General features: G+C 36.8%; 4 protein-coding genes across 10 annotated transcripts; 2 read left to right on the top strand and 2 right to left on the bottom strand.

Annotated features, from left to right (window-relative positions):
• Positions 1–172: 172 nt before the first annotated feature.
• On the bottom strand, positions 173–3,051 carry LOC102619389 (F-box protein At-B). Of its 4 annotated transcripts, XM_025097317.2 has the most exons (5): positions 2,533–3,051; positions 2,240–2,445; positions 1,816–1,906; positions 1,175–1,696; positions 173–838 (listed from the first exon to the last, which is right to left on the bottom strand). In XM_025097317.2, exons 1-5 carry the CDS (start codon positions 2,680–2,682, stop codon positions 323–325), a joined length of 1,485 nt encoding a protein of 494 aa, XP_024953085.1. In that variant the 5' UTR covers positions 2,683–3,051; the 3' UTR covers positions 173–322. The 4 variants fall into 4 exon arrangements, with proteins under 4 accessions (XP_024953085.1, XP_006474748.1, XP_024953084.1 ...); XM_006474685.4 differs by having other exon boundaries at positions 173–1,696; XM_025097316.2 differs by having other exon boundaries at positions 173–1,591.
• Positions 3,052–3,186: 135 nt separating this feature from the next.
• On the bottom strand, positions 3,187–5,029 carry LOC102619693 (putative 4-hydroxy-4-methyl-2-oxoglutarate aldolase 3). The gene is made up of 2 exons (XM_006474686.4): positions 4,796–5,029; positions 3,187–3,929 (listed from the first exon to the last, which is right to left on the bottom strand). The coding sequence occupies exon 2, from the start codon at positions 3,919–3,921 to the stop codon at positions 3,403–3,405; it is 519 nt and encodes a 172-aa protein (XP_006474749.1). The 5' UTR covers positions 3,922–3,929; positions 4,796–5,029; the 3' UTR covers positions 3,187–3,402.
• A 6,440-nt stretch (positions 5,030–11,469) lies between these two features.
• On the top strand, positions 11,470–16,509 carry LOC102619977 (receptor-like protein kinase BRI1-like 3). Its single transcript, XM_006474687.4, has 2 exons — positions 11,470–11,935; positions 12,061–16,509. The coding sequence occupies exon 2, from the start codon at positions 12,363–12,365 to the stop codon at positions 16,074–16,076; it is 3,714 nt and encodes a 1,237-aa protein (XP_006474750.1). The 5' UTR covers positions 11,470–11,935; positions 12,061–12,362; the 3' UTR covers positions 16,077–16,509.
• Positions 16,510–20,789: 4,280 nt separating this feature from the next.
• Positions 20,790–25,185, top strand: LOC102620262 (probable WRKY transcription factor 2). Of its 4 annotated transcripts, none has more exons than XM_015529211.3 (6): positions 20,790–21,285; positions 22,179–22,659; positions 22,936–23,118; positions 23,232–24,076; positions 24,170–24,328; positions 24,491–25,185. In XM_015529211.3, the coding sequence occupies exons 2-6, from the start codon at positions 22,240–22,242 to the stop codon at positions 25,050–25,052; spliced, it is 2,169 nt and encodes a 722-aa protein (XP_015384697.1). In that variant the 5' UTR covers positions 20,790–21,285; positions 22,179–22,239; the 3' UTR covers positions 25,053–25,185. The 4 variants fall into 4 exon arrangements, with proteins under 4 accessions (XP_015384697.1, XP_006474751.1, XP_052289655.1 ...); XM_006474688.4 differs by having other exon boundaries at positions 20,792–21,285; positions 23,229–24,076; XM_052433695.1 differs by lacking the exon at positions 20,790–21,285 and adding an exon at positions 21,304–21,422 and having other exon boundaries at positions 23,229–24,076.
• Positions 25,186–25,621: the final 436 nt, after the last annotated feature.

Genomic DNA, 25,621 nt, shown 5'->3' with positions numbered 1-25,621 from the left:
GCCCATGTACAGCATCCTGATTTGAGCTCCTATTCAAATAGCATTAAACAGTAGTAATATAGGTCAGGCATGCCACACGTATAATCTCAAAAAGCAACGCTACACAATACAATTTTTTTTTTCACAGAAAATTGTCTCAAATGATAGGATATTCATCAACTAATTGGCGAGATAATATAATTAATTTACTTAAATTTTGTAAAAAATTACCAACCACACAATAAATGACATATCATTTAAGATGAAATTTGAGTTAAAAAAAATTGAGTTATGTATCATTACTCAGTCTCAAAAAGTCCTAATGCAGCACAAGTGTGTAGGATCAAATAAATCCTGATTCATGGAACTGCCATCCATCATGGCATCCTATTTCACAGCCATCCAAGCAAAACGTCAGCCATGGTCGTTCATTGTGAATTTCTGTGATAACAGGATTTCCTTTGCTAGCCAAACGAGTCTGTCCAATACCAAGCCAATGTAATCCTCGAAATGAAGGCCTTTTTAGCCATCTTAGTGAATCAACTGACAAACCAATGCAGTTGCAAAGATCAAGCCTTCTTAGTTGTTTACTCTTCTCTTGGTCCGGTTGCTTTCTAGCCAATGCTTCCACTGAAGCATCAGTCACATAAAAGCAAGATCTAACACACAAATCAATAATCCCTATACCAGCTGCGGCAATTGTCAGAATCCCATCATCTGATATACCTGGCATGTAACCTAAATCCAGGGTTGTCAAAGATTGGCTAATTGTCCCTCCAACGCACAGCAAATGAGAAATTCCCTTGTCAGTCACCCTCTTACAGCCTCTAAGACACAAATTCATGATAGGCAGATTCCCCTGAGCAAGAATGGATAAACCAGAATCAGTAATATCAGCTCCTGTGAGATTCAGTGCAGTTAACTTTCGGAGACATGAAATAGATCTAAGGCACGTATCTGCAATGCTCTTGCAACCACCTAGATCAAGAACCTCCAAGTTCCTAGAGGAGGCTAATTTCTTCACAGTTTCACTAGTTATTAGCCTGCACCATAATAATCTCACCTCAACAAGGGCACATGGAACCCCAGTGAGATCATGAAATGCCAAATCTGACAGAAAAGAGGCACTACGGACTTCAAATTTTTTTAAGCTGTGGCAGGAAAGTAAAATTGCAGCAAAACCAGCATCACTTACTTTGGAGAATCCACCAAGTCTCACCGACTCCAGGCCTTTGCAACCTTCAGAAAGTAGAAACATGCCCATATCGTTTACTCTTTTAAATGTTCCTTGGTGATTGTGTCTACATCGAGTAAGAGAGAGGCCAGTCAAATGATGACAGGAACCAAGGGACTGAAGCCCGCTGCTGGTTAAGTCAAGGCGTGCCAATGGTTCCGTGTTTGGTCTGTCCTCAAGATCCAACTCTACCAGAAAAGGAAGAGACGCGGTGATGGTTATAAGCAACTCATCAGTTATTACATCTAAAACAAGTGACAAGCTCCGCAAGTTGAAACTGGAGTAGTATGAGGAAGTAAGGATGGGGGGTTGCACTGTCTCCATAAGGTTTCTACCGATTCTCCTTATGAGAAAGAATGCATCACGCTCAAGTACTGGCTGCAACTTCAGTGATTTGATAGTACTGGGAAGGAAAAATATAATGGACTGGAATGCACATGCATCAACCTCAACCCCAAATCCTCGAATTTTGAGAGAAAGAGACTAATGATAGAAAAGAAACATGCTTCAGTAGACAAACATGACTTTTCATTTAACTTTCAATTTATCCAAAACAAATATAAAAACAACTGAAGAAAAATGGTTTAGCTAAAATAACTTACTTCCAATTGCAAGCAACTAGTAAGCATTATGGCAAGATTATTTTCGAATACATGAGGTGATTCCTTGTCTGCCAATTCCAGCATAAGCACCCTGACAACAAGGTACAGAAAAACTTGTTCATTGCAGCAAAATGCTTCAAATAAATATACCTTTAGCCAAACTGAAACAAATGAGGTACGCTCCATCAAACAGATTATATTAGTCTATTGTTCTCTTCTTTTGCTAAAATAGGAGAAATGACAGTAGCCTAACACAGGTACAGTGAAAATGCAAGGAAACAATAATACAAATTGCATGAATTAAATCCATAATCGTCTATTTCGAGTCAAAATTGAAGTCTAGCAGTACCCATTTGTCCATTCTGGCAACCTGTATGATAAGTTCGAAACTGTGAGCAAATAGGTAGATGACGGTGGCCCTCACCTAAGATTGGGACAGTTATGTCCAATGGAAGCAAGGATTTGATACGACAGCGAGGAGCAGCACCATAAATTCAGCTCACGGATTCTTGGAGTAAGGAAAGCGCACAGTGAGTGATCTTGGAGGCGGAGGCAGTTGAGTGTGAGACTGCAGAGGGCTTTGCACCGACCCAGAATGTGAATCAGAGTCTGGCCACCGGGAGATATAGTCTGCCAATCGTTTCCATGCGATCACATGTCGTCAGTACACAAAAGTAATAATACATACATGCAGGTCGAAAGAGGGAATGATCCTACGCTGAGATGAAGAGAAGACAAAGAAGGAAGTGCTTGGGACTCCACTGAGAAGCGTAAAGCTCTGTTGACACATGCAAGCGAGCATAGCGCCTCAATGTCCAATCTTCCCAGTATCTCTTTGTTTAACACTGCGCTAGGCACTGTCTCCATTTTTCTTTCCTGCCCTTCGCTTCAAACTGCCCTTCAACTCCTAATCGTAGTGTATCGTGTCTATATCAGGCCAGGGTCGGTTTTGTTTCTCTGGTGTTATGTTCTGTTTTTGGGCCATTTGTGGGCCCTTGTGATCAATTAATCGTGGGTCTGCTACTGGTACCGAAATAGACGCCTCTTCGATTAGATTTCTGTCATATGAGTGTCCTAACTAATCACACCATGTAAGAACAAGCATTAATGAATTCACTCTTGACAAAATAATTACTAATTTAGCATTACTAAAAATTACCAAACTCTAGCTAGCATCCATGAGCTTGACCGAGTGCACTTTCAAACAGCTTTCTTTGGTTAACTAACCTATTTGTAAAAATCTAAATAATTGATGTAGACTTTTGTTCACCCCAACCTTGTTAAAAATTTTTAAAATATATATATAAATAACAAAATCTATACATATGCAAAAATGGGTGACAGGTTATACCCATTGTCAAGCAGATAAAATAAGCAAAAACAAAGACAACTTTATTAAAACATGGAGTGAACTTTTTGTTATTCAGTTGCACAATAACGGTAAAGAATGAATCATTTGCCATTCATTCATTAAGCACAACCGTAGTCCGGGTGGAAAAAGTTTCGTTGGTCAATGTGATTCTCTTTCGAGAGCAATAGAAATTCATGTTGCACATGCAGAGAAGACTGCAAGCTTCAACAGTTGAATCAGATGCTCAGCTCCGATTTTGAGACAAGAATGCCATCGCTATCAGCATACAACCACTCCCCATCACGGATGAATGATCCAGCAATGTATACGCCGGCAATGTACACGGGGACATGCTTGTCACCATGGCCCTTCTTGTTCGATTTCAAAGGATGAGATCCCAGGGCTCTCACGCCAATACCACATCCATTGATCTCATCTACATCTCTAATGCATCCATTCACCACAATGCCCGACCATCCATTATTATGTGCCAATTGTCCCAAATTGCCTCCTATCAGAGCACACCTCATGCTTCCCCCACCGTCTATAACTAGGACTTTCCCTTCACCTCTGGTTTCAAGCAGCTCTCTAACCAAAACATTGTCCTCAAACACCTTCAGGGTGACAACTGGACCAGAGAATGACCGACATTGGCCATAGATCTGGAAGACCGGTTGCAGAACGCGCAAGTCACCACTTGCCAGAAGAGCTGCATTTGAGTCACAAGCTTCAGCAGTTGCTACCACCCCAGCCATATAGCGTCCTGCAATAAAGTATACAAATGTCACAAAGGTATGAACTATCCGTAATCACTACAAACGGGGAACCAATTCAGCTATGTGTTGTTATGGACACACAGGACTTCATCATATTCCTCAATTTTCATCATCCCCTGTTAACATGCTAGGAAGTGAAGCCTGCGCAAGACGCATGACAAGCAAAACAAGACCTAATAGCCCCGCCACTCGAAATCAAGGGCACTAGGTGGGGACTAAATCTAATTGCTATAAAAAGGCGCTTTTTCCGCTGATTTATCAGCTCACGATTGCATATCTTAGAGACTGCAGTCTCCAGCAGACATGCTTCGGAAGTCAGAAACATGGCAATGCCAAGAAGGGTTGACTCATTACCATCTAACGCACAAGCAGTTTGAGTATGCTAAGGTTGAGCATAAAAATAAACTAAGTTATCATAGTGCTATGAATATAATTCAACCTGTATGCGAAATAGTTGAAATTCCGTTACTCAATATACATAACCAATCAAGCGTTATTTCACAACTGATCAACATATAACTGAGAAAGGTTTGCAATTATCAGACAAGCCCCTATCGAGACATTAACCTCAATCAAAATTTAGCCTCATATATCTATCCACACGAACCTCAAACAAAGTTGACTCAATAACTTAAAGAATCGTCTTCTTGTTTAAATAAACAACCTTTTCGTGTTGCATGTCAGGATCACATAACTAAGCGATCAAGAATTTAGTTAGCTCATACTTTCAATAAATAGTAAATTGAAATCATTAGCAAATTAATTAGTTGCCTATAAAGTTGACGAAGATATATAAACAGAAGAGCCAGTAACATATAAATAAAAGTAATGAACAATGGACAAAGTTTCTAACCTTGAGCAAGCTTTAGAGAGAATTCCCAGATTATGGAAAAATGAAGTACTGAAACTATATTATATATGCTGACTGAGGATGAATGAATGAATGGTAAATGAATTCTTTCCTTTTCTTTCCTTAATTAATATCAAGAAAATATCAAGGATGATGATATCATTGTGACCCTATCAAATTTTGGAGGTCGACGTTGGCCGGAGAGACAAAGAATTATCTCATTCATAGGTTTATGTGCCACTACGCCAATGTGATGATGATGATGTCGTCACTGACCCAAACTTAAGGTCAAACGGTCAAAGGGTCAGTTACTGTTACAGTGATTCGGAAAGTTTAAGATATTTTTCCACTTTTGACTGTTAGAGGGTGCGAGGTTGCAACGTGATCTGGGCTGGGCTGCTCACTGGACTTGGCCCGTTAAGTGATTTCCCGTATCGTGCTTGACTTGGGTTTACAGACTTTGAGAGTGAAAAGATTGCCGAAATCTTCTACATTTCTTTGTCATTTTATTGATATTTACGGACAGACATTTCGCGGAACTATGAAAATGTTTAGATCAGCTCGTAATGCCGCAATATAACCAGAACTTACTAGATGTCGCAGCCCAAATATTTAGAGTCTAAAATGGATTGGAACTACTATTGAATATTTAGAAGAAAATCCGCACCCGTTATTATGTTTAAGAGACTTAAATTTTTATTGATATAGATAAAAGGAAACTAGGTTACAATCTATGGATATTGCATATGATCTATGAAATCTATTGAGAGTACATACACTTATAGTACAATGAAGAGGTTTATCAAGATCAACTTCAAAAATCAAATCCTATTAATACTTGGAGAGATATGTAGCCCCAGCATTATTTTATGGGAGGAGAAAGGGAGATAGAAACTTATAGCCTCAACTTTTATTGAGAGCACAATGTAATGGTCTGCCTAAAATTTCAACATGAGCGCCCAATATTCTAAGCTCAAGAGCATAAATCCTGGCCAAGGTGTGTTCGCTTGACCTAATTATACAATTTTCTAGCATAATTTAGCACATCTTATTATTTGTACATATTTAGAATTTTTCACACTTGTGTATACTTAAAAATATCTAGATATTTTGTAGTAAGTTGAGCATATAAATGGGGCATAACACTTGCCATTTGAGCATATAACACCATGAGCAACTCAAGCATTATTGTAAAACTCTGAAGCTCTCTTGTATATGTTATTCGAAGTAATAAATTTCTCTTTGACTATAGTGCTCTTTCTTCTCTCTAGTTTTTCCACGAACATCTTTGTTTGGCTAATTTGAGAAATTTAATAGACTTGCATAGCAAATTTGTCTAAATGCCACACTCATTTAGTGAACAAAATCCTCATCTTATGACAACAAGCCCACCTCTAGATTAACTCGTATTGAAAAAGTGCATTGAGTTCTCATGGAATAAAAATATGGAATATGTGTGATGGATGGAAATTTCACAAGGCCTATTTACAAACAACACATTTTACTTTAGTATTTGATTTTAGAATAGATCGCATTAGCTGACCGGAGAGGCAAAGAATTATCTCATTCATAGGTTTATGTGCCACTACGCCAATGTGATGATGATGATGTCGTCATTGACCCAAACTTATGGTCAAACGGTCAAAGGGTCAGTTACTGTTACTGTTACTGTTACAGTGATTCGGAAAGTTTAAGATACTTTTCCACTTTTGACCGTTGGAGACTGCGAGGTTGTAACATGATATGGGCTGGGCTGCTCACTGGACTTGGCCCGTTAAGTGATTTCCCGTGTCGTGCTTGACTCATTGAAAAAGTGCGTCGAGTTTGAACATTTAATTGTCATCAGTGGCGGACCAATAACTAAAATGAGGGGGCTTAGTTCAAAAAAATTTATTTAACTTAGATTTTTTTAATATTCACTCGAATATATTTTAAGTTTTATAAACTTAAATTTTATTACTTTTTTTTTAAATTCTAAATAATAATTCTAAATAACAATAGTAATAAATTATTATTTTTAAATGCATGAAAATATTATTTTTTGAAGTAGTATTTTAAATACGTGAAAATATTATTTTTCGAAATAGTTTCCACAAAATATTTAAAAAAATAAAATAATGTGGCTAATGGGATTTGAACTAAGGTATTAAAATTATTAAATAATACTCTTACCATTGAACCACAAGTCTTTTAATATCTAAAAAATGTGTCTAAATTATTTTATCTAATTTTTTCAAAAAGGGCTTGGGGTACATTTAAAAGAAAACTTAATGGTTCAGGGGCTGAAGCCCCTCCTGGGCCTTAATTGAGTCCGCCCATGATTGTCATGCAATAAAAATATGTAATGCGTGCGCGATGGATTGAAATTTCACGAGGACTATTTACGAACAACACATTTTACTTTTAGTATATGATTTTAGAATTAGATCACATTAGTTGTCAAATTAGTAATTATCTACGAACCATACGAAATGCGTGAACTAAATTTTTTTATTCAATATTCGTTGTCAATTTTCCACATCCTTATCTTCAAGCACACAAAAGAGTTAATAATTCTGAAATTAATTAGTATCTGTCTTGGCGTTGATGATGGATCAAAATCAATGTGAACGTGTGGATTCAAACATGTAAATTGTTTTTATCTAACTAATATTATTATTATAATAATAATTATTATTATTTTGTCTTTGATGAAATATCCAACTAAATACCATAACAGGAGGGAAAATTAGAAACTTGAAAAGTAGCTGCGGCAGTAGCATTCACATTGAGGGATATTAATTTGTCATGGTTCAAAATTGAGAAAATGAATATAATAAATCCATCATCATCATCATCCTCGATTGCTCATATCATATCAATAGCTTTCACTCATAATTAGGTCGGTTCAATTTGTCAAAGCCAAATCCCATTAATGGTTTTGGTAGGTCTAAGCAAGAAAAATAAAAATTAAAGATCCGAGGTAAGGGACCTCCAATTCCAAAGGAAAAAAAAAAAATGTGCGTGGTGCCCACTAATTTACACTCCCCCCCCTCCTTTTGCTTTTGATCCCGTTAATAATTACAATCAATGGTTACAAATCTCAACTATTTAGATCTCAGTAGATATCATTCATCATAAACAACCGCTAAAAATATTCTTAAATCATATGTAAAATAGACATGAACAATCATGATTCATGATATTAAAATTTTTTTTTTTATCATCTGGACTCCGAATGTTTTGAAAATTGACACGTACCCTTTTTATTTATTTATTTATTTTGATATATTAATTCATCGGACCGTATTTTTTGAAATCTATGTAAAAGATTAGATGTATTTTACGGAAGGGAGCAAAGCAATGGAGGAGCTGCACGTGTGATGTTGACCCAGAGGGCTGCAAACTTAAAAATATTGGAGATACAATTAAGCCTTCTTCGAAATGGACGAGACGAGTCTTTTTCTTCTGGAATAATGAATTAATGTGATCAGCCCTGATAATTAAATTAATTATCTATCACTGTGTAAGAAGAATAATTAATAAATAAATAAATAAATAAATTGGTGCCGTGTTTATTGAGACCTCCGGGTGGAAGAAATTGAGACGTCCATTTTAAGCTAACCAATCCAACTAACCTAAAACTTTGAACAGTAGACGTTTTAGAAATTAGGAAGCCTTTTTTTTTTTATCAATTATCACCACCAGGTTGTTAATTAAAAAGTCAAATATTTCGGAATGGTCCACACACCCACACGTACGCGATATAATTCAATTATTAAATTTCATTAATTTTTATAAAAATACTTTGGGGGGTAGTGTGCGCGCGTGTACATATGTATATATATATTACAATTAATTAAAGACTCTTGATTTTCAAACCCGTGGAATTAGACTTTTTGTTGCCTTGTCTTTTGGTACACTCCATCCAAGCACTCCAAAATTTAACGAAATGGTTTGTAGTTTTTTTTTTCTTTTTTTTTAAAAATTCATTTCATTTTCACGCCAACAACAAAATATTTTAATTGAAAAAATCAATATGATCAGGTTATATTTAAAATACAACTGTTGTATCATGTAATGTCCTCATTTTTCATTAACAATATCAAATATTTCCTTTACGCTCTCGTATTTTTCTTTTTTTTTTTCAATAAAATTAGACATAATATATATCATAAGTTTGGAGTATACGAATAATTAAAGAAGAAATATTAGATAGACTATGCGATAAATTACAGCCTTTAAATAAAAATCTTCGTGTGATCTAAGATGTCATTACTTAGTTTTTATAAATTTGATGTTATGTGTCTATTGACAAGCGTATTACAGTTGGTATTTAATTAACTATTCATGTAAGCATTCTTTCAAAATGAAAGATAAATACAAACAAAGAAAATGATTGATAACACATGGGGTTTGAGGGGACGCTCGTGTGACAAAAGGAAATATTGTCAAGATTAAACTCTTGGCTTTTCTAAGGAGTGGGGCAAAGGGAAAGAGAGTGGTATGCACTTTATTCAAAATCCCATTTTGAAAAAGGGGGAAAAAAGAAAAAGGCAAAAAAGAAAAAAAAAACGAAACCCAAAAATATTTATTAAATAAAGGGGGACGGTCCATAAATCTGCCTGGTTTCTTTGCGAGGATTCCGCTGTTTTCTAGTGAAACTTAATCTTATTTTAATGCTAAATAATAATAATACTTCAACAACAATAATTATAGTTATTATTTAAAACATGGAAGCAAAATGCGAATCTAACGGGAACTAATGAGAATAGGATGCCCTCGTGCGTATTGCATACATGCAGACAAATTGTGATATAAGAAAATAATAAAAGAGTGATTACAAAACCCAACACCCTTTGCACTAACCCTAACCCTAACCCTAACCATAACCAAAGGCTCCATCTTTTTAAAACTTTGTTTTGTCTTAATATTTATGTACATGCATGTATGATACCCATCACTTTCCCGAGAAAAATATTGTCTCTTCTTCCGTTGTATATACAATACCCAAAGGATTCTTTCTTTCTCTCTTTCATTGTTGTATGTGCATCAATTATTCTTTTAATATCAATTTTGAATCATTCTATCAATATCAGTGATGTAAGAATGAAACGCATGCTTGTATATTCTATAAATAATTATGCTCATCATATCCTTTTTGTTTATATACGTACATCATTGACCTAAACTATTTAATGCCTTAATATTTAAATTAAGGGATGTTATTTTGGCACTATGTTACCTAACATGGTCGTTTTTGGTGGATGTGTTATCCTTTTATTGTCAATTTTATTCAACATGCCTTCCACAAGAAAGTAGTTCCCAGATCGCTAGCTATCTTAGACTTTTTTCCCATTGAAAATTTTTGTTACATTGACAATTTTGTTTGGAGATATGTCTCCTTTTTCAAGGAGAAATACATCTTGTATAAGAAAAGAAATTATTTGTCTACAAAAAATAATAATTATATTCACATAGGTTGGATTCACTTATCTGTATAACACAATAATTAATTTATGTTCCAGTAGAAAATTTCCAGTGTGAGAGAAGTTATAGATCCATTGAGAGATTAAGTGTTATTAGGATTTTGAGTGTGAGAAAAATATTAAAGTGATTGTAATAATTTTTCACACAATGAATTTTTCTCTCTCATTTCTGGTGAAGTTTTTGACGTAAATTCTTTTATTATGTGATTGTTTTTATTCTTCATCTTTTATTTATTTAATATTTTTATTTGTAAAGCCTTAGGTGAAATTAAAATTCCCCTAACAATTTTTTTTTCTTCATCTTGTATTGTTGATTATTCAGCTGTAAAATACGCTAAAAAAAATGTTACTTCCCAAGTAGCAGGATCCAAATGCGTCGCAATCGTGTTGGTTATCAAATTAATATCATCTGAAATAGCAAAAATAAAAAATAAAAATCACAACTTGTTCTTTAATCTTTAGTGACCCTATGTCTTGTATGTAATTGGTGAAGATTATTGTATTATATACAAGAACTGGATCCCCTTTTAGGGCAAATTAATAAGCAGAACAATGTATTAAAAAGTGATATGAGCACTAAATTAGATTACCAGACCAATTTTGTTTTTTTTTTTGTTTTTTTTTTTTATAATAGATACTCAAGGACAATGTGTCGCAAGACCAAATATTAAAGGTATCACGTCTTCACATACGTATGTTTTATAATGTAATTTACTAAAGGCACATAAATGTAAAGATAAGATATAAAATTAACTTTTTATTTTTTATTTTCCCCATAAATTTGTTTTCCCCAGCTAGAGAGAGGACAAAACAAAATACCACGTAATGAAAAATAAAGAAAACTAGAAAAGTAAAAGTTTGAGTCGCAAAGTCCAAAGATTCAACCACTAAATTGGCGGTCGATTGGTGCAGGATTTTAGTAAGTATATATATATATATATTTTCTAACTTTTTGCACAGGATGAGATTTTGATAAAATGCAAGGGACCTCACTGTAATTTTGTTGGGAAATAAGGTGGCAGGAGAATTTTAAAGGAAGTCACGGAGGGAAGAGACGTGCGTGCCGGGTAATTCATCCGAAAAAGAGCAGGCTCTGAGAATCAAATCCAAAGTTTGACTGGACCCGAAAAATAAGAAAAATAAATAAATAAATAAAAAATGTAATTGGGGAGGAAGCATCACTCCCACAAACAATTTACTCTTTTATGCTGCCTCCTCCTCTCACTCCAACTCCAATGCAATGCACCCACCAACTAGTTATCACTATTCTATTCTTTAATTCTTTGAATTCTTTATTTATTTATTTTTCGTTTTTGAGTCTCCAAGTTTCTTTTCTTTTTCTTTTCTTTTTTCAACACTTTCGTTCTTCTTTCTTCTTCTTCTCCCTCTCCCTCTCCCTCTCCCACTTCCTCTTGTTTTCCTTCTTTTGCAGCGCCAACAGCTTCTTCCATCTTCATCAACCCATTTTTCTTTTGTTGCCGCCAAAACAGTGCTTTTTTTTTTCCCCTCTTTGGGTACCAAAAGAAAATCTTGTTTTTATCGAAACTAAACCGGACCCGACATTTCTGAACATAGTACTTTTGTTCTGTCTGTTCTGTCACTTCCTGTACTTTCACTCACTTCCCCATTACATAGCATTTACATAACAAGTTAACAACCTCCGCTCAAGACTCAGGTACTCTTTTCATTTTTACCTTTTTTGTTTATGTATTACTGTTATTATTATTATTATTGTTGTATGGTGTTGAATTTATGTAAGTTTCAGGATCTTTGATAGTGATTTTTATTATTTAATTTCAGCTGGCCAAGGAAGAAAAAAGAAAAGGGGTCGGTCATTTTGGAAAATGCAAACAGATCTCAAAGTGAAGAAGAAGAAGAAGATAAATTTGGAGGAGCTATGAATCTTGGTTTGGTGCTGTTCGGCTTTCGTATGGGGGCTGCACAGAGATTACTATTGCTCACTCAACCACTTCAAAATTAAAACAATTTTTTGAAGAACGGAGAATAAAAAAAGTTGCTCTTTTATGTCAGCTCATTTGGTCATTTTTTGGATGTGAGGATTTGAGACCCAAAAGAAATTTAAAGAGCAAAAGAAAAAAAAAATGAAGACAGAGTGGAGGGTATCGTTATTATCACAAGATCAACAGCAACAAGGGAAAGGAATCATGGGAATCTTTGGCTTTGTGCTATGGTTGTTGCTTCTCTGTCACTTGCTAATAATGCCATCATATGCTAGAGAACTATCATCATCTTCAAGGCAAAGCGGCGGCAATGAAGAGTTGACAATTTTGATGGCTTTCAAGCAATCCTCTATTGGTTCTGATCCAAATGGGTACTTGGCCAACTGGACTGCTGATGCTTTAACTCCATGTTCATGGCAAGGGGTTTCTTGTTCTCTTAATAGCCACGTTACCTCCCTCAACCTCAACAACCTTGGCCTTAGTGGTAGCTTAAACCTCACAACTCTCACAGCTTTGCCATATCTCGAGCATCTGAATTTGCAGGGCAATTCTTTCTCTGCTGGTGATCTATCAACATCCAAAACTAGCTCCTGCAGCCTGGTGACAATGGACCTTTCGTCAAACAACATTACAGGCTCTCTTCCTGGCAGATCTTTTTTGCTCTCCTGTGATCGTCTGTCTTATGTTAACCTCTCTCACAATTCAATATCTGGGGGTAGTCTCCATATTGGCCCTTCTCTTCTCCAGCTTGACCTCTCCGGCAATCAGATATCGGATTCTGCCCTGTTGACGTATTCTCTTTCCAATTGCCAGAACTTGAATCTGCTAAACTTTTCTGATAATAAGCTCCCCGGCAAGCTGAATGCTACTTCAGTTAATTGCAAGAGTATTTCCACCATTGACCTTTCTTACAATCTCTTATCAGGGGAGATACCGGCTAGCTTTGTGGCAGACTCGTCCGGATCTCTCAAATATCTTGATCTATCCCACAACAACTTCACTGGCAAATTCTCCAATCTTGATTTTGGACGCTGCGGCAACCTCTCCGTGATCACTCTCTCTCAAAATGGTCTCTCTGGAACTGAATTTCCTGCTAGCCTGAAGAATTGTCAGCTTCTGGAGACGCTTAATATGTCCCATAATGCACTGCAGGGTGGTATCCCAGGCTTCCTGTTGGGGAGTTTCAGGAATTTGAAGCAGCTGTCTTTGGCACATAATCAGTTTGCTGGTGAGATCCCTCCTGAGTTGGGACAGGCTTGTGGGACTCTTCGGGAGCTTGATCTTTCATCCAACAGGCTTACTGGTGAACTACCCTCAACTTTTGCATCATGTTCTTCTTTGCATAGCCTCAATCTTGGCAGCAATATGCTCTCAGGAAATTTTCTTAACACTGTTGTAAGCAAGATTTCAAGTCTGATATATCTTTATGTCCCATTCAACAACATTAGTGGTCCTGTGCCGCTGTCCCTCACCAATTGTACTCAACTTCGGGTACTCGACCTCAGTTCTAATGGCTTCACAGGAACTATCCCATCAGGGTTCTGTTCGCCTCCAAATTTTCCAGCTCTAGAAAAGATAGTGTTGCCGAACAATTACCTCTCCGGTACTGTGCCCTTAGAGCTTGGAAGCTGCAAGAATTTGAAAACGATTGATCTTAGTTTCAACAGCTTGGCCGGTCCAGTTCCGTCAGAAATTTGGTCCTTGCCAAATCTATCTGATCTTGTAATGTGGGCAAATAACCTTACAGGTGAAATCCCAGAAGGCATTTGTGTCAACGGAGGAAACCTGGAGACCCTAATTCTCAACAACAATCACCTCACTGGAGCCATTCCAAAGTCCATTGCCAGCTGCACAAATATGCTATGGGTGTCACTTTCCAGCAACCAACTCACCGGAGAAATCCCTGCCGGCATTGGAAATCTTGTTAAACTTGCTATACTCCAACTGGGTAACAATTCGCTCACAGGACAGGTACCTCAGGGGCTTGGCAAGTGCAGGAGTCTTGTTTGGCTTGACTTGAATAGCAATAACCTAAGTGGTCCTCTCCCATCGGAGCTTGCTAACCAAGCTGGCGTAGTCATGCCGGGAATTGTTTCGGGAAAGCAGTTTGCATTTGTGAGAAATGAGGGTGGTACAGCATGTAGGGGTGCTGGAGGACTAGTTGAATTCGAGGGGATCCGACCAGAGAGGCTGGAAGGCTTTCCAATGGTTCATTCTTGCCCATCAACTAGAATTTACACTGGCATGACAATGTATACATTCACCACCAATGGAAGCTTGATCTACCTTGATCTCTCCTATAATTCCTTGTCAGGAACTCTTCCTGAGAATTTTGGTTCGTTGAACTATTTGCAAGTCTTGAATTTGGGACACAACAAGCTAACAGGTCATATCCCTGACAGCTTTGGAGGTCTGAAAGCAATTGGTGTTCTGGATCTCTCTCATAATAATTTTCAAGGATCTATCCCAGGTTCATTAGGGGGTCTCTCTTTTCTCAGTGACCTTGATGTGTCCAACAACAACTTATCTGGTATCATTCCATCCGGAGGTCAACTGACTACTTTCCCAGCCTCCAGATATGAGAACAATTCTGGCCTCTGTGGGTTGCCCTTGCTCCCTTGTAGCTCTGGCAACCATGCAGCGACTGTCCACCCCCATGAAAAGAAGCAGAATGTGGAAACAGGGGTGGTTATTGGCATTGCATTCTTCCTCTTGATTATCCTTGGGCTTACATTAGCTTTGTATCGAGTGAAGAAAGACCAGAAGAAGGACGAACAGAGAGAGAAATACATTGAAAGCCTCCCAACTTCAGGTAGCAGTAGCTGGAAACTATCCAGTGTCCCTGAGCCACTGAGCATCAATGTTGCCACATTTGAGAAACCTCTGCGGAAACTGACCTTTGCACATCTGCTTGAAGCTACTAATGGTTTCAGTGCTGATAGTATGATTGGCTCTGGAGGGTTTGGTGAGGTTTACAAGGCACAACTGAGAGATGGCTCTGTCGTTGCAATCAAGAAATTAATTCATGTTACAGGTCAGGGAGACAGAGAATTTATGGCAGAGATGGAAACTATTGGGAAGATTAAGCACCGAAACCTGGTTCCTTTGCTGGGATACTGCAAAATAGGTGAAGAGAGGCTTCTTGTGTATGAGTACATGAAATGGGGGAGTCTGGAGTCTGTCCTTCATGACAGGGCCAAAGGAGGCGGCACAGAGCTTGACTGGGCCGCTAGAAAGAAGATAGCTATAGGGTCAGCACGTGGCCTTGCATTCCTTCACCACAGCTGCATACCTCACATTATTCACCGGGATATGAAGTCTAGCAATGTTCTTCTGGATGAAAATTTTGAGGCCAGGGTTTCAGATTTTGGCATGGCAAGATTGGTGAATGCTCTGGATACTCATCTCAGTGTAAGCACCCTTGCAGGAACTCCAGGTTATGTTCCCCCCGAGTACTACCAGAGTTTCCGCTGCACAACAAAAGGTGATGTCTATAGCTATGGTGTCATACTACTAGAGCTTCTTTCAGGAAAAAGGCCAATAGACCCTTCTGAGTTTGGTGATGATAACAACCTAGTTGGATGGGCAAAGCAACTTCACAGGGAGAAAAGAATCAATGAGATACTGGACCCTGAGTTGACAATGCAGACATCAGATGAGACTGAACTGTACCAGTATCTAAGAATTTCATTTGAGTGCCTAGATGACAGGCCATTCAAGCGGCCAACCATGATACAGGTAATGGCAATGTTCAAAGAGCTTCAAGTTGATACAGAAGGTGATAGCCTTGATAGTTTCTCGCTGAAAGACACAGTTATTGAAGAATTGCGAGAGAGAGAATCTAGTTCAGGCTAAGGCAACAAAGATGCAGTATCAGCGAGTTGAACCTCTGATATTAGAGATGAGGTTTGTCCTACCCGTTTCACCTAGTGTAAATAATAGAACACTGAATGAGACAGAGAGAACACGGAGGAACAAAGTTTGGGGTCTTTCAGTTGCTGTAAGTTGGATAAGTTATATTTTCTTTTTCTTTTCATCATTGTTTCTGTTAGTAGAGACTTCAAGACGTTGTTCCTTTGCCATTAGCTTCTTCTTCCTGTCACAGTTTTGCTAATTTATGTTCCACTAATTGTTTGTCGCAATTGCCAATTGTTGTTCATAGAATGTTGGAATGTGATCAGTGAGAGGAACATTTTGTAAAGTTGTAGGTAGCATTATTTGACAAAGTAAACTCGTAATTGTCATCTAATTTATGGTGCAATTAAGTGATTGTGTTAATAATTTTGAATTTGAGAAAGCATATATGCAAAAAATTCAGGAACAAGACTGTATGTGCACGTGTGTGTGCATAGTGGCTGTTTCAACTCTTGTTTTGGCTCTTATAAAAAAAAAAACTCTTGTTTTGGCTTAAAAAAGAATCAAATTGATGACGTTCATAACATATTCAGACTAAATGAATATTAAAAATTGCTAAGCGTGTGTGTGTTTGTGTTGTATGAAGTAGAGGCAGGGATTTCATGAATCTGTTGTTTTTCAATTTGATGAGTTTTGAGTTGACAATTACTTCCAAGCAAGCGATTCATATATTCATGTAACTTGTTATTATTACCATGATGAGCTGATTGCCTTTCATTTCTCATTTAGCTACTCTATTATCTGTATTTACGATTTTTCATTGACCGTTAGTTGCTGAATCTACCTTAAACCCTATGAAATAAATTTCAAAAAACCCTTGATGAATGTCAAAAGATTTTTCACTGTTACCTAAAGGTGCCTCATCCTGCTAAAATAGTTCAATGTAATAACTAAACCACTATTGCGGTATTGCCTTTGATTCAACACGATCTTACATGCTTTTAAATGTCAAAGATTTGCCCTGTTTCTCATTATGTCCCATGAATTATGGCTTTTACCCAAATAGGCGTATTAGTCAAATCTTTTTTTTTCCAAATTTATGCCATCATTTGCATGTTCTTGCATGATGCTCTACAGGCGTTTGATATGAAAGTTTTGTCTTCTTATTCTTTTCCCACGACACATTGGTCGCTTTTGGACCATCTCGGATCACTCACTCTTCAAGAATAAGTACCTTGGTATCATTGTTTTGAAATCAAACACTCATGACGCTTTTGACTTAAGCCCCTGTGGCCTGGGATTGATGATGAATCAATCAATCAGTCAGTGGTGCTTTTACGAAATGAAGAAAGGCAAGTAAATGGGGTTTCTGTGTCATCCAATATCCGCTGATGATTGTTGCCGCAATCTCCAGAATCCAGAATCCAGAATCCCCAAGTAATTGGGCCGACATGGGCTCAAAAGAGTAAGCCCGGCTCATAACTAATCCAACAAATAGTGATGATGGCCAATAAACGTGGGACCCCTTATGGCCGAATTTGCAACAGTACCTGAAATTGGAAGTCATGGAATTCAGTCCTGAAAGAGGCCCCATAACTTGACAGATAATATGGTTTTACTCAGCTTCCGCTGACTGTGTGACTCAAATTTGTTGCTTGGAAATGGAAAAAGTCCAAAAAGAATAAAAAAAGATTGGCATTGGGCAGCGTGGCTCCCAATTTTCTCTATCACATGTCCCCACACACACACATATCTAACCTGCGTCCCGAATCCTGACACACACAAACCGGAGACCATGTTTGAAAAATGAAAACTCATATGCTGCCGGCTGCATGAGCCATGAATCTGAAGCCCTTTCTATAGCCAATACAAACAAAAAAAATCCTTTACTCTCTGGAGATCATAATCTTGCTTCTATTACGTTAAGTTTTTTACTATAATTGCACTTTCTTATTCTAGTTCATGAAGCTGTGCATGCATTGGAATTTTTTTAACCCAAAAACAATGTATTAGTAGAGCTCCTTTATGGAAAGTGATCAACTCCACTGGACTTTTTGTGTCCGGGTAATAGAATATAATAAATAAAACATTAGCAACAGTACTGTGTCCGTGAGACATGGGCTAAGAGACAAAGACTCGGTCAAATAATCTTTTTGACCGGGTGGGGGGGAAAAACTGCCCATAAGAAGAAAATAAACAAATAAAGTATTACATAAAAGATAAAAATTATCTTTGTCACGTACCCACATGAAGAAGAAGTAGATTAGACCGAAATGCTGTTTGTTTCCTCATATTCACATACATACTGACATACATACATACATACATTACACGCATGATGTAGGCTGTGTGTGTGTGTATATATATATATGCAGACAGATACATGAGGCATGCATGGGTTACCCCCCCCCCCCCCCCAGTTGGCACATTCTGAACATCTTCAAACAACAATGTTTTCATGCTTTTCTGGTGCCAGTTTTTGGCTCCATTATCATCAGTTGCTTTCTTCTATTTCTTTTGAAAGATTCAACTCATGGGTTTAATTTATATACACTGTAACTTCTGCACACGACATGTAGCCCAAACAAAATCTCAGCTCAGGCACTGCCATCCACCCATGGTCTTGTTTTCAATTAATTTAAAACTAGTACTTTGTGCCACATCCTATACAATACTGTTGGTTTAATTAAAAGGTTTTCACATAATCTAATAAACCATGCATGATTGAAGCTAGTGCTCTAGAAGATCAAACTAGTAATGCAAAAAATGAAAATGGGGCATAAGCTTTATGGGAAAGAATATGAACTCAACTTTACGTTGTTAGTGGGCAACCCGCAAGTAACAATAAACCAAACCGGAAAACAAAAAAATAAAATAAATAAAATAAAAAGTAAGGTCACGCGGCAAGAGATAACTAGAATTTATTTATTGATTATTTTATAGGGGTGGGCGTGAAATGATTAGGCTAGAATTGGATCCTCTTTAGGTCTTTTGGAAAAAAAAATAAAAAAAAGAATAAAATTAGAGATGATTATCAGCTGGTCCTTTTCATTTCAACAATACTATATTAAAAAAAAAAAAAAAAGTAATAGAGCTATCCAATATGGTTCCAAAAATATGGCTCAAATTAAAATGGGAAAGTCTTTTTTTTTTTTTTTGGTTCTTTCGGAATTCTGATACATCAGTTTACTTGTGTAGACTGCCCTTCTTTTTAATCCTGATATTTTAATTAATTAATTAAGTAATTAATTTTTTTTAGCAGATTCTAGGAATTTACATTTGGTGGCCACTTGGGTGTCATTTGTCACTTCCATTAAAGTCCATCTTTGGGAGCTCCGATCATCCACTATGTTAAAATTCGTGTTTATAATTTATTCATTTGCTTCAACAGTCCACTTCTTCATGCATAATTTTAAGCCTTATGGTTGGGTTAATCTTGGGAAAAAAAACAAACTAATGATTAATTTAAATGGGTTCGATTGGATTAAATTGTAAATAAAAAATTAATCAACTGGTGTTAGTGAAACCAACTCGAAAGTTTGATAATATGTTGTTATGATTTGATTCTTTACCATTCAAAAAAATCATGTCAAACTTCACACCCCAACAAACAAAGTAACATCTTTACTCCATCCATTGAATTGATTGAGTTAATACAATTTACCAACTTGGTTTGATTGATCACACATACAGAAACTCAAAATTATTAAATTAAAAAAAAAAGTGTAGACTCCATATATGTTCCAAATGACCAATTAAATCCAACCGTTGCAAAAATATCCATTCATACTCCTGTTCATTAGTGAATTTGGTTTATGTCAATGGAGATGGGAGTATTAATTTATTATTTTGTTTATTCATCACCAAATGATAAAATGGGTGGTGTTTTCTAAAACCATACAATAGAAAATGGAATGAAAAATAAAAAAATAAGGGTCCGTTCGGGATTGATTTTTAAGAGTTTAAAAGTAATTTTAAAAAATTAAAAGCTAATTTTAGTGTTCAACAATTTTTTTTAGAAATCACTTTTGGTAAAATCAACTTATCCTATATTAAATTTTAAAAAATAGAAAAAAGTAGCTTCTTAAAAACCTATTTTTGAAAATTAATTTAATACTTAATATTATTCTATATATATATATATATATATGAAAAAATGAAAAAAATTATTTCATTAATTATAAAATAAAAATATTTATTTTGGTTACTAATTATTACATGTACGCAATCAAATATTATACCTAATTTAATTATTTATATTTTTACAGTAATTTAATAATAAAATTTATAAAAATATATACGACTGTTTTTAAAACTCACAAATCACGTTACTTTCAAAAATAAATTTTATAAAAAAAATCAACTAATTATTTTTATAATTAATTATTTGTATAATATAATTAGCAATAATAATTTTAAAAATTATAGCATTTAGCTAACTGATTCTGAGTTCATAAGATATCGAAGTGGAAGGAGCTGAAGCCTCGAAGGGATCGAGTTTGGGCAGCAGGCGGTTATAACATCTTCACTTTACAAGGGTACAGGTGTTAGGCACCCAAATCACTTGACACCCCAACGTTACACATATTTACCAATTATTATTATTTTTATTATTATCACTAATTACTCCAAATTAATTAACCTACAACTCACTTTCCTATAATTCTTCCATACAACCAATTGCATCACTGCTCTCGGGGAATTTATAACCCGCCCTCGTTCACATGGCGCTCTGCCATTGGCTTTGGCCAGTCCAGAAACAAACAAAAGGGTGAATGATTAGTTAAAATGAATAGTACTAGAACAAGCAATCAATGAAACACAAATAAGAGAGGGAGAGGGAGAGGAGGTGAATATGTATGCTTTGTTGATTTGTTGTTGTTCTTCTTGCAGAGCTTTTTGTTTCATTCTTCTAAAGATTCCATTTTCTAGACATAATATTGTAGGTTTCACAGATTAAAGGAAAAAAAAAAAATCATCTTTTTCTATTTCGTTTGGTTTCAATTTTTTAGCTATAAACCAAAAACAAGAGAGGAAAACAAAAAGATTCCATTTTGACATTTTGTAAGGAGGGGGGAAGAGAGAGAGGGAGAAAATCCGAGGTGGGTTTGTGAAATTTGTGTTCTTTGTTGTTGCTGTTGTTGATGGTAGTGGTGGAGGTGGTGGTGGTGGGTCTTGTTCATTTAGCTTTGACTCTTTAATCAATCAGGTAATGATTTTTAATCATTCTTTCACTTTCTCTCTCCCCATCTCTTTCTTTTCTTTGTTTTGCTTTTCCTCCTTTAATGTTTTGTAACTCTCAATTTTGGAAAATATTTATCTTTGATAAATTATGCAAATTTTGAGGTACCACTCTCACTCTAATAATTCTCTTTTAAAAGATTTTATGATCTCTGTGTTTTCTTTTTTTGGTTTTGTATTCTGGGTTGTTTTTGTATTTTTAAAATGTCAATTGGCTTATCATTAGATCTTGATTGATGGGCACCATAACTTGAACAACTGGTTTTCTATATATGTAAAGGTTCAATGGATTTGTATGATTAGTTTCCTTCAACTAAACTTTATCAATATTTGGAATGTTGTCAATTTTTCTTCATCTATTTAGCCATGTCGATTTTCTGTTGCTACCTCTCCACCCCTCTTACAGGATAAAATTTTGGGTTTTGTTGAGACATTTTTTTTTTTTTGCCTTTTTCATTTTGGAAAAAGGTAAAGAGATAATATTATTGCATTATTGAATTATGACATGTTTTTAGATATCTTACATGGGTGTTCCTTCATCTATTCCGGGCTTATCTATATGCAACTTTGCGTTGATTCTCTTTGTGTATATATCAAATCATTTGATAACCTCTAGTCAAAATTGCAGCTTTATACTCCTTCTGGGTTTCTGAGTAGCAAAACTGGGATTTTTTTTCTTTATTTTATTTGTTGTTTCTGGGTTATTTTTAGTCTTATTACGGAAACCCACATGAGTGCACACCTGTATTTGAACAAGTTTTTTGTTTGAATATAATCTTCCATCTTATCTGCAGCTAAATTTTATCTCCGTCATTGGTCATTTTCTGATTCCATTGTGTACTGTGTGAACGAATCTTTCAGGCATTAAACCCTTTGCGGAAGACTTTGATTCTACGTTGACCTGACTTTTAGACTAGACTGAATGGTCATGGCTGGAATTGATGATAACATGGCAGTAATTGGAGACTGGGTGCCGCCTAGTCCAAGTCCAAGAACCTTTTTCGCAGCAATATCAGGTGATGATATTAGCTCAAGAGAACCACCCAGTGAGAATGGGGCTGATGGGCTCTCCTTAGGATCTCAAGAGCAGATGACATCAGGAAATACTGAGAAAAAGAACATGATGACAGGAGGTGCATCAACTGACTTAGGTCCATTTTCTGAGCAGAAATCAAGGTTGGCGGCAAGAGCTGGGTTTAATGCTCCAAGGTTGAATACAGAAAGCATTAGAACATCTGACCTTTCTCTGAACCCTGATATTCGATCTCCTTACTTGACAATACCACCTGGTCTCAGCCCAACGACACTGCTGGAGTCTCCAGTTTTCCTTTCAAATTCCCTGGTGAGTTTATTTCTTGAGAAATGTCACCTGTTGTTTCTTGAATTCTTGTCTTTAAATGAAATTTGATAATATGAAATCTATTGATGGGGTTTCAAATGATTGCATTCCGATAGGAACCATTACGATTCCAGTTTGTGGCTTTTTTGCATTTTGCGTTAATTTTTTTGCTTATGCTGAGAAGAAAGTAGTTTTAGATAATAACTACATTAAAAAATGAGTTTAATTTTATGAATTTGCTGTGGCACATGCTAAAAAACTGAACCCTTGCCTCCGCAGGCACAGCCATCTCCAACAACTGGAAAGTTCTCATTCATCCCAAATGGTAATGGTAAAAGTTCGACATGTATCTCAGAGGCCCCTGATAAAAGCAAGGATAACATCTTGGAGGACATCAATACATCATTTGCGTTTAAGCCTGTTGCAGAATCAGGTTCTTTTTCCCTTGGTACAAGAAATAAGGCAAGTATAATATGGCCGGATTCCTAATGCTATTTGTTAAACATTTTCATTTTCTGTCTGTTGAATATTGTGTGACTAGTACTTACAGATTTACTTTTCCTCATCCTCAGCAGTCCTTTCCTAGTATTGAGGTTTCTGTTCAGTCTGAGAATTCCCATCAGTCCCAAAATGTAAATGCAGCCAAAGTCCATTCTCAATACAGAAACAGCCTCAGCCTCCAAGTCCAAACAGACTTCTCCAGAGCAACAACTGAAAAGGATAATGGGTGTAATACCATCTTGGCTGATCAAAGGGTCTTTGATACTTTTGGTGGCAGTACTGAACATTCTCCACCTCTTGATGAGCAACAGGATGAAGAAGGAGATCAAAGAGGCAGTGGAGATTCCATGGTTGCTGGTGCTGGAGGTGCATCATCTGAAGATGGATATAATTGGAGAAAATATGGACAAAAACAAGTGAAGGGTAGTGAGTATCCCCGTAGTTATTACAAGTGCACACATCCAAACTGTCAGGTTAAGAAGAAAGTGGAGAGATCTCTTGAAGGCCACATAACCGAGATCATATACAAAGGAGCTCATAATCACCCCAAGCCTCCACCCAATCGCCGATCAGCCATTGGGTCTAACCCTCTTGACATGCAATTAGACATTCATGAACAGGCTGGACTGCAGAGTGGTGCTGATGGTGATCCCTCATGGGCAAATACACAGAAAGGGACTGCTGGTGGAACTCCCGAGTGGAGGCATGACACTGTCGAGGTGACATCAGCAGCACCTGTGGGACCTGAATACTGCAACCAATCTTCTGCTTTGCCTGCTCAGAATGGCACTCCCTATGAATCAGGTGATGCAGTGGATGCCTCATCTACCTTCTCTAATGATGAAGATGAAGATGATCAGGCGACACACTGTAGCGTAGGTTTTGATGGTGAAGAAGACGAATCTGAGTCAAAGAGAAGGTATCTTTTTCCTTTCTCCATATTTCTGCTATGAAGTCTAGAATTGTATATTTACTTCACTGTGGGAATATGCTTATGTTATTGATATCCCAGGAAAATTGAAGCTTATGCAACAGAAATGAGTGGAGCCACTAGAGCTATTCGTGAGCCTAGAGTAGTGGTTCAGACAACGAGTGAGGTAGATATCCTTGATGATGGATACCGCTGGCGCAAATATGGGCAAAAAGTTGTGAAAGGAAATCCAAATCCAAGGTGATCCTTGAAATCATCTACTTCCCCCCCCCGCCCCCCACCCCCCCTCTCTCTTTCTCTCTGAGATACACGTGCACAAAAAATGCACAAGCCTGCATGCCCAAAGCAAAATTGCAGTCCTAACAGTCGCATTGAAATTGAAATTTTGTTGCTATCTTGTAGGAGTTATTACAAGTGCACAAGTGCAGGCTGCACGGTGAGAAAGCACGTGGAGAGGGCGTCCCATGATCTGAAGTCAGTGATCACCACATATGAGGGAAAGCACAACCATGATGTTCCCGCTGCTCGAAATAGCAGTCATGTTAACTCTGGCTCCTCAAGTGCCGTTGCTGCCCATGCTGCTGCTGCTGGTCAAATCCACAGGCCCGAGCCATCACAGCTTCACAACAGCATGGCAAGATTTGACAGACCTGCTTCTTTTGGTTCTTTCAGAGTACCTGGAAGGCAGCAGTTCGGACCTTCCCCTGGCTTCTCATTTGGAATGCATCAACCAGGCCTGGCCAATCTATCTATGGCAGGACTTGGCCCCGGCCAACCCGAGCTGCCTGTTTTGCCTGTTCATCCATATTTGGCACAGCAACGCCAGGTTAATGAAATGGGTTTCATGATGCCAAAAGGAGAACCAAAGGTGGAGCCAATGTCGGAACCTGGTCTGAACTTGTCGAATCGTTCAGCAGTTTACCAGCAGCTAATGAGTAGGCTACCTCTTGGACCTCAGATGTAAATGTTGCTGCTTTATTTTATTTGAATTTATTCCATAATTATAATTATAATTATAATAATTATTATTATTGTTTTGTTGTTCTGAGGAAAGTAGTGCTATTTTATATAAATCTATACAAAAATTCTGTTCTTTAGATGATCCATTCTGTGATTCTTTGTTCATTGCGAAGCTGTACCAAATTTTCATCCATTGGTAAATGATGAAAGCATGCATCAACTTGTAGAAGGCGACTTTCTGTTAAAGATGCTATTTTTCATTTTAGCTTCAGTCTACACTCAGTGTGTGCAAGAAAAATCTATTAATAGTTCACGCTTCAAACTCATCGTTTAAGGAAAATTGTGATTATAAAATAAAAATTATTAATGAAGATATTATAGATTTTTCATTATATAAGTGTAGAATTAAATCAATTCAGTTTCTAAACCATAATAATAAGTGTTTAATAGACATTTTCATAATATAATTTTTGCCGTCCAAGCACTCCAAACAGGGCATTTAGGCTAAATGCTGAATGTGTGCGGGCATGAACCCGTTTAGGCTCCCGTACTGCAACGATCCTTGCCGTTTAA

The sequence above is a fragment of the Citrus sinensis genome, chromosome 9 (genome assembly GCF_022201045.2).
Source record: "Citrus sinensis cultivar Valencia sweet orange chromosome 9, DVS_A1.0, whole genome shotgun sequence".
NCBI lineage: Eukaryota > Viridiplantae > Streptophyta > Magnoliopsida > Sapindales > Rutaceae > Citrus > Citrus sinensis.
Note: the sequence above shows the minus strand (reverse complement) of the source record. Positions and strands in the feature narration are given on the sequence as shown.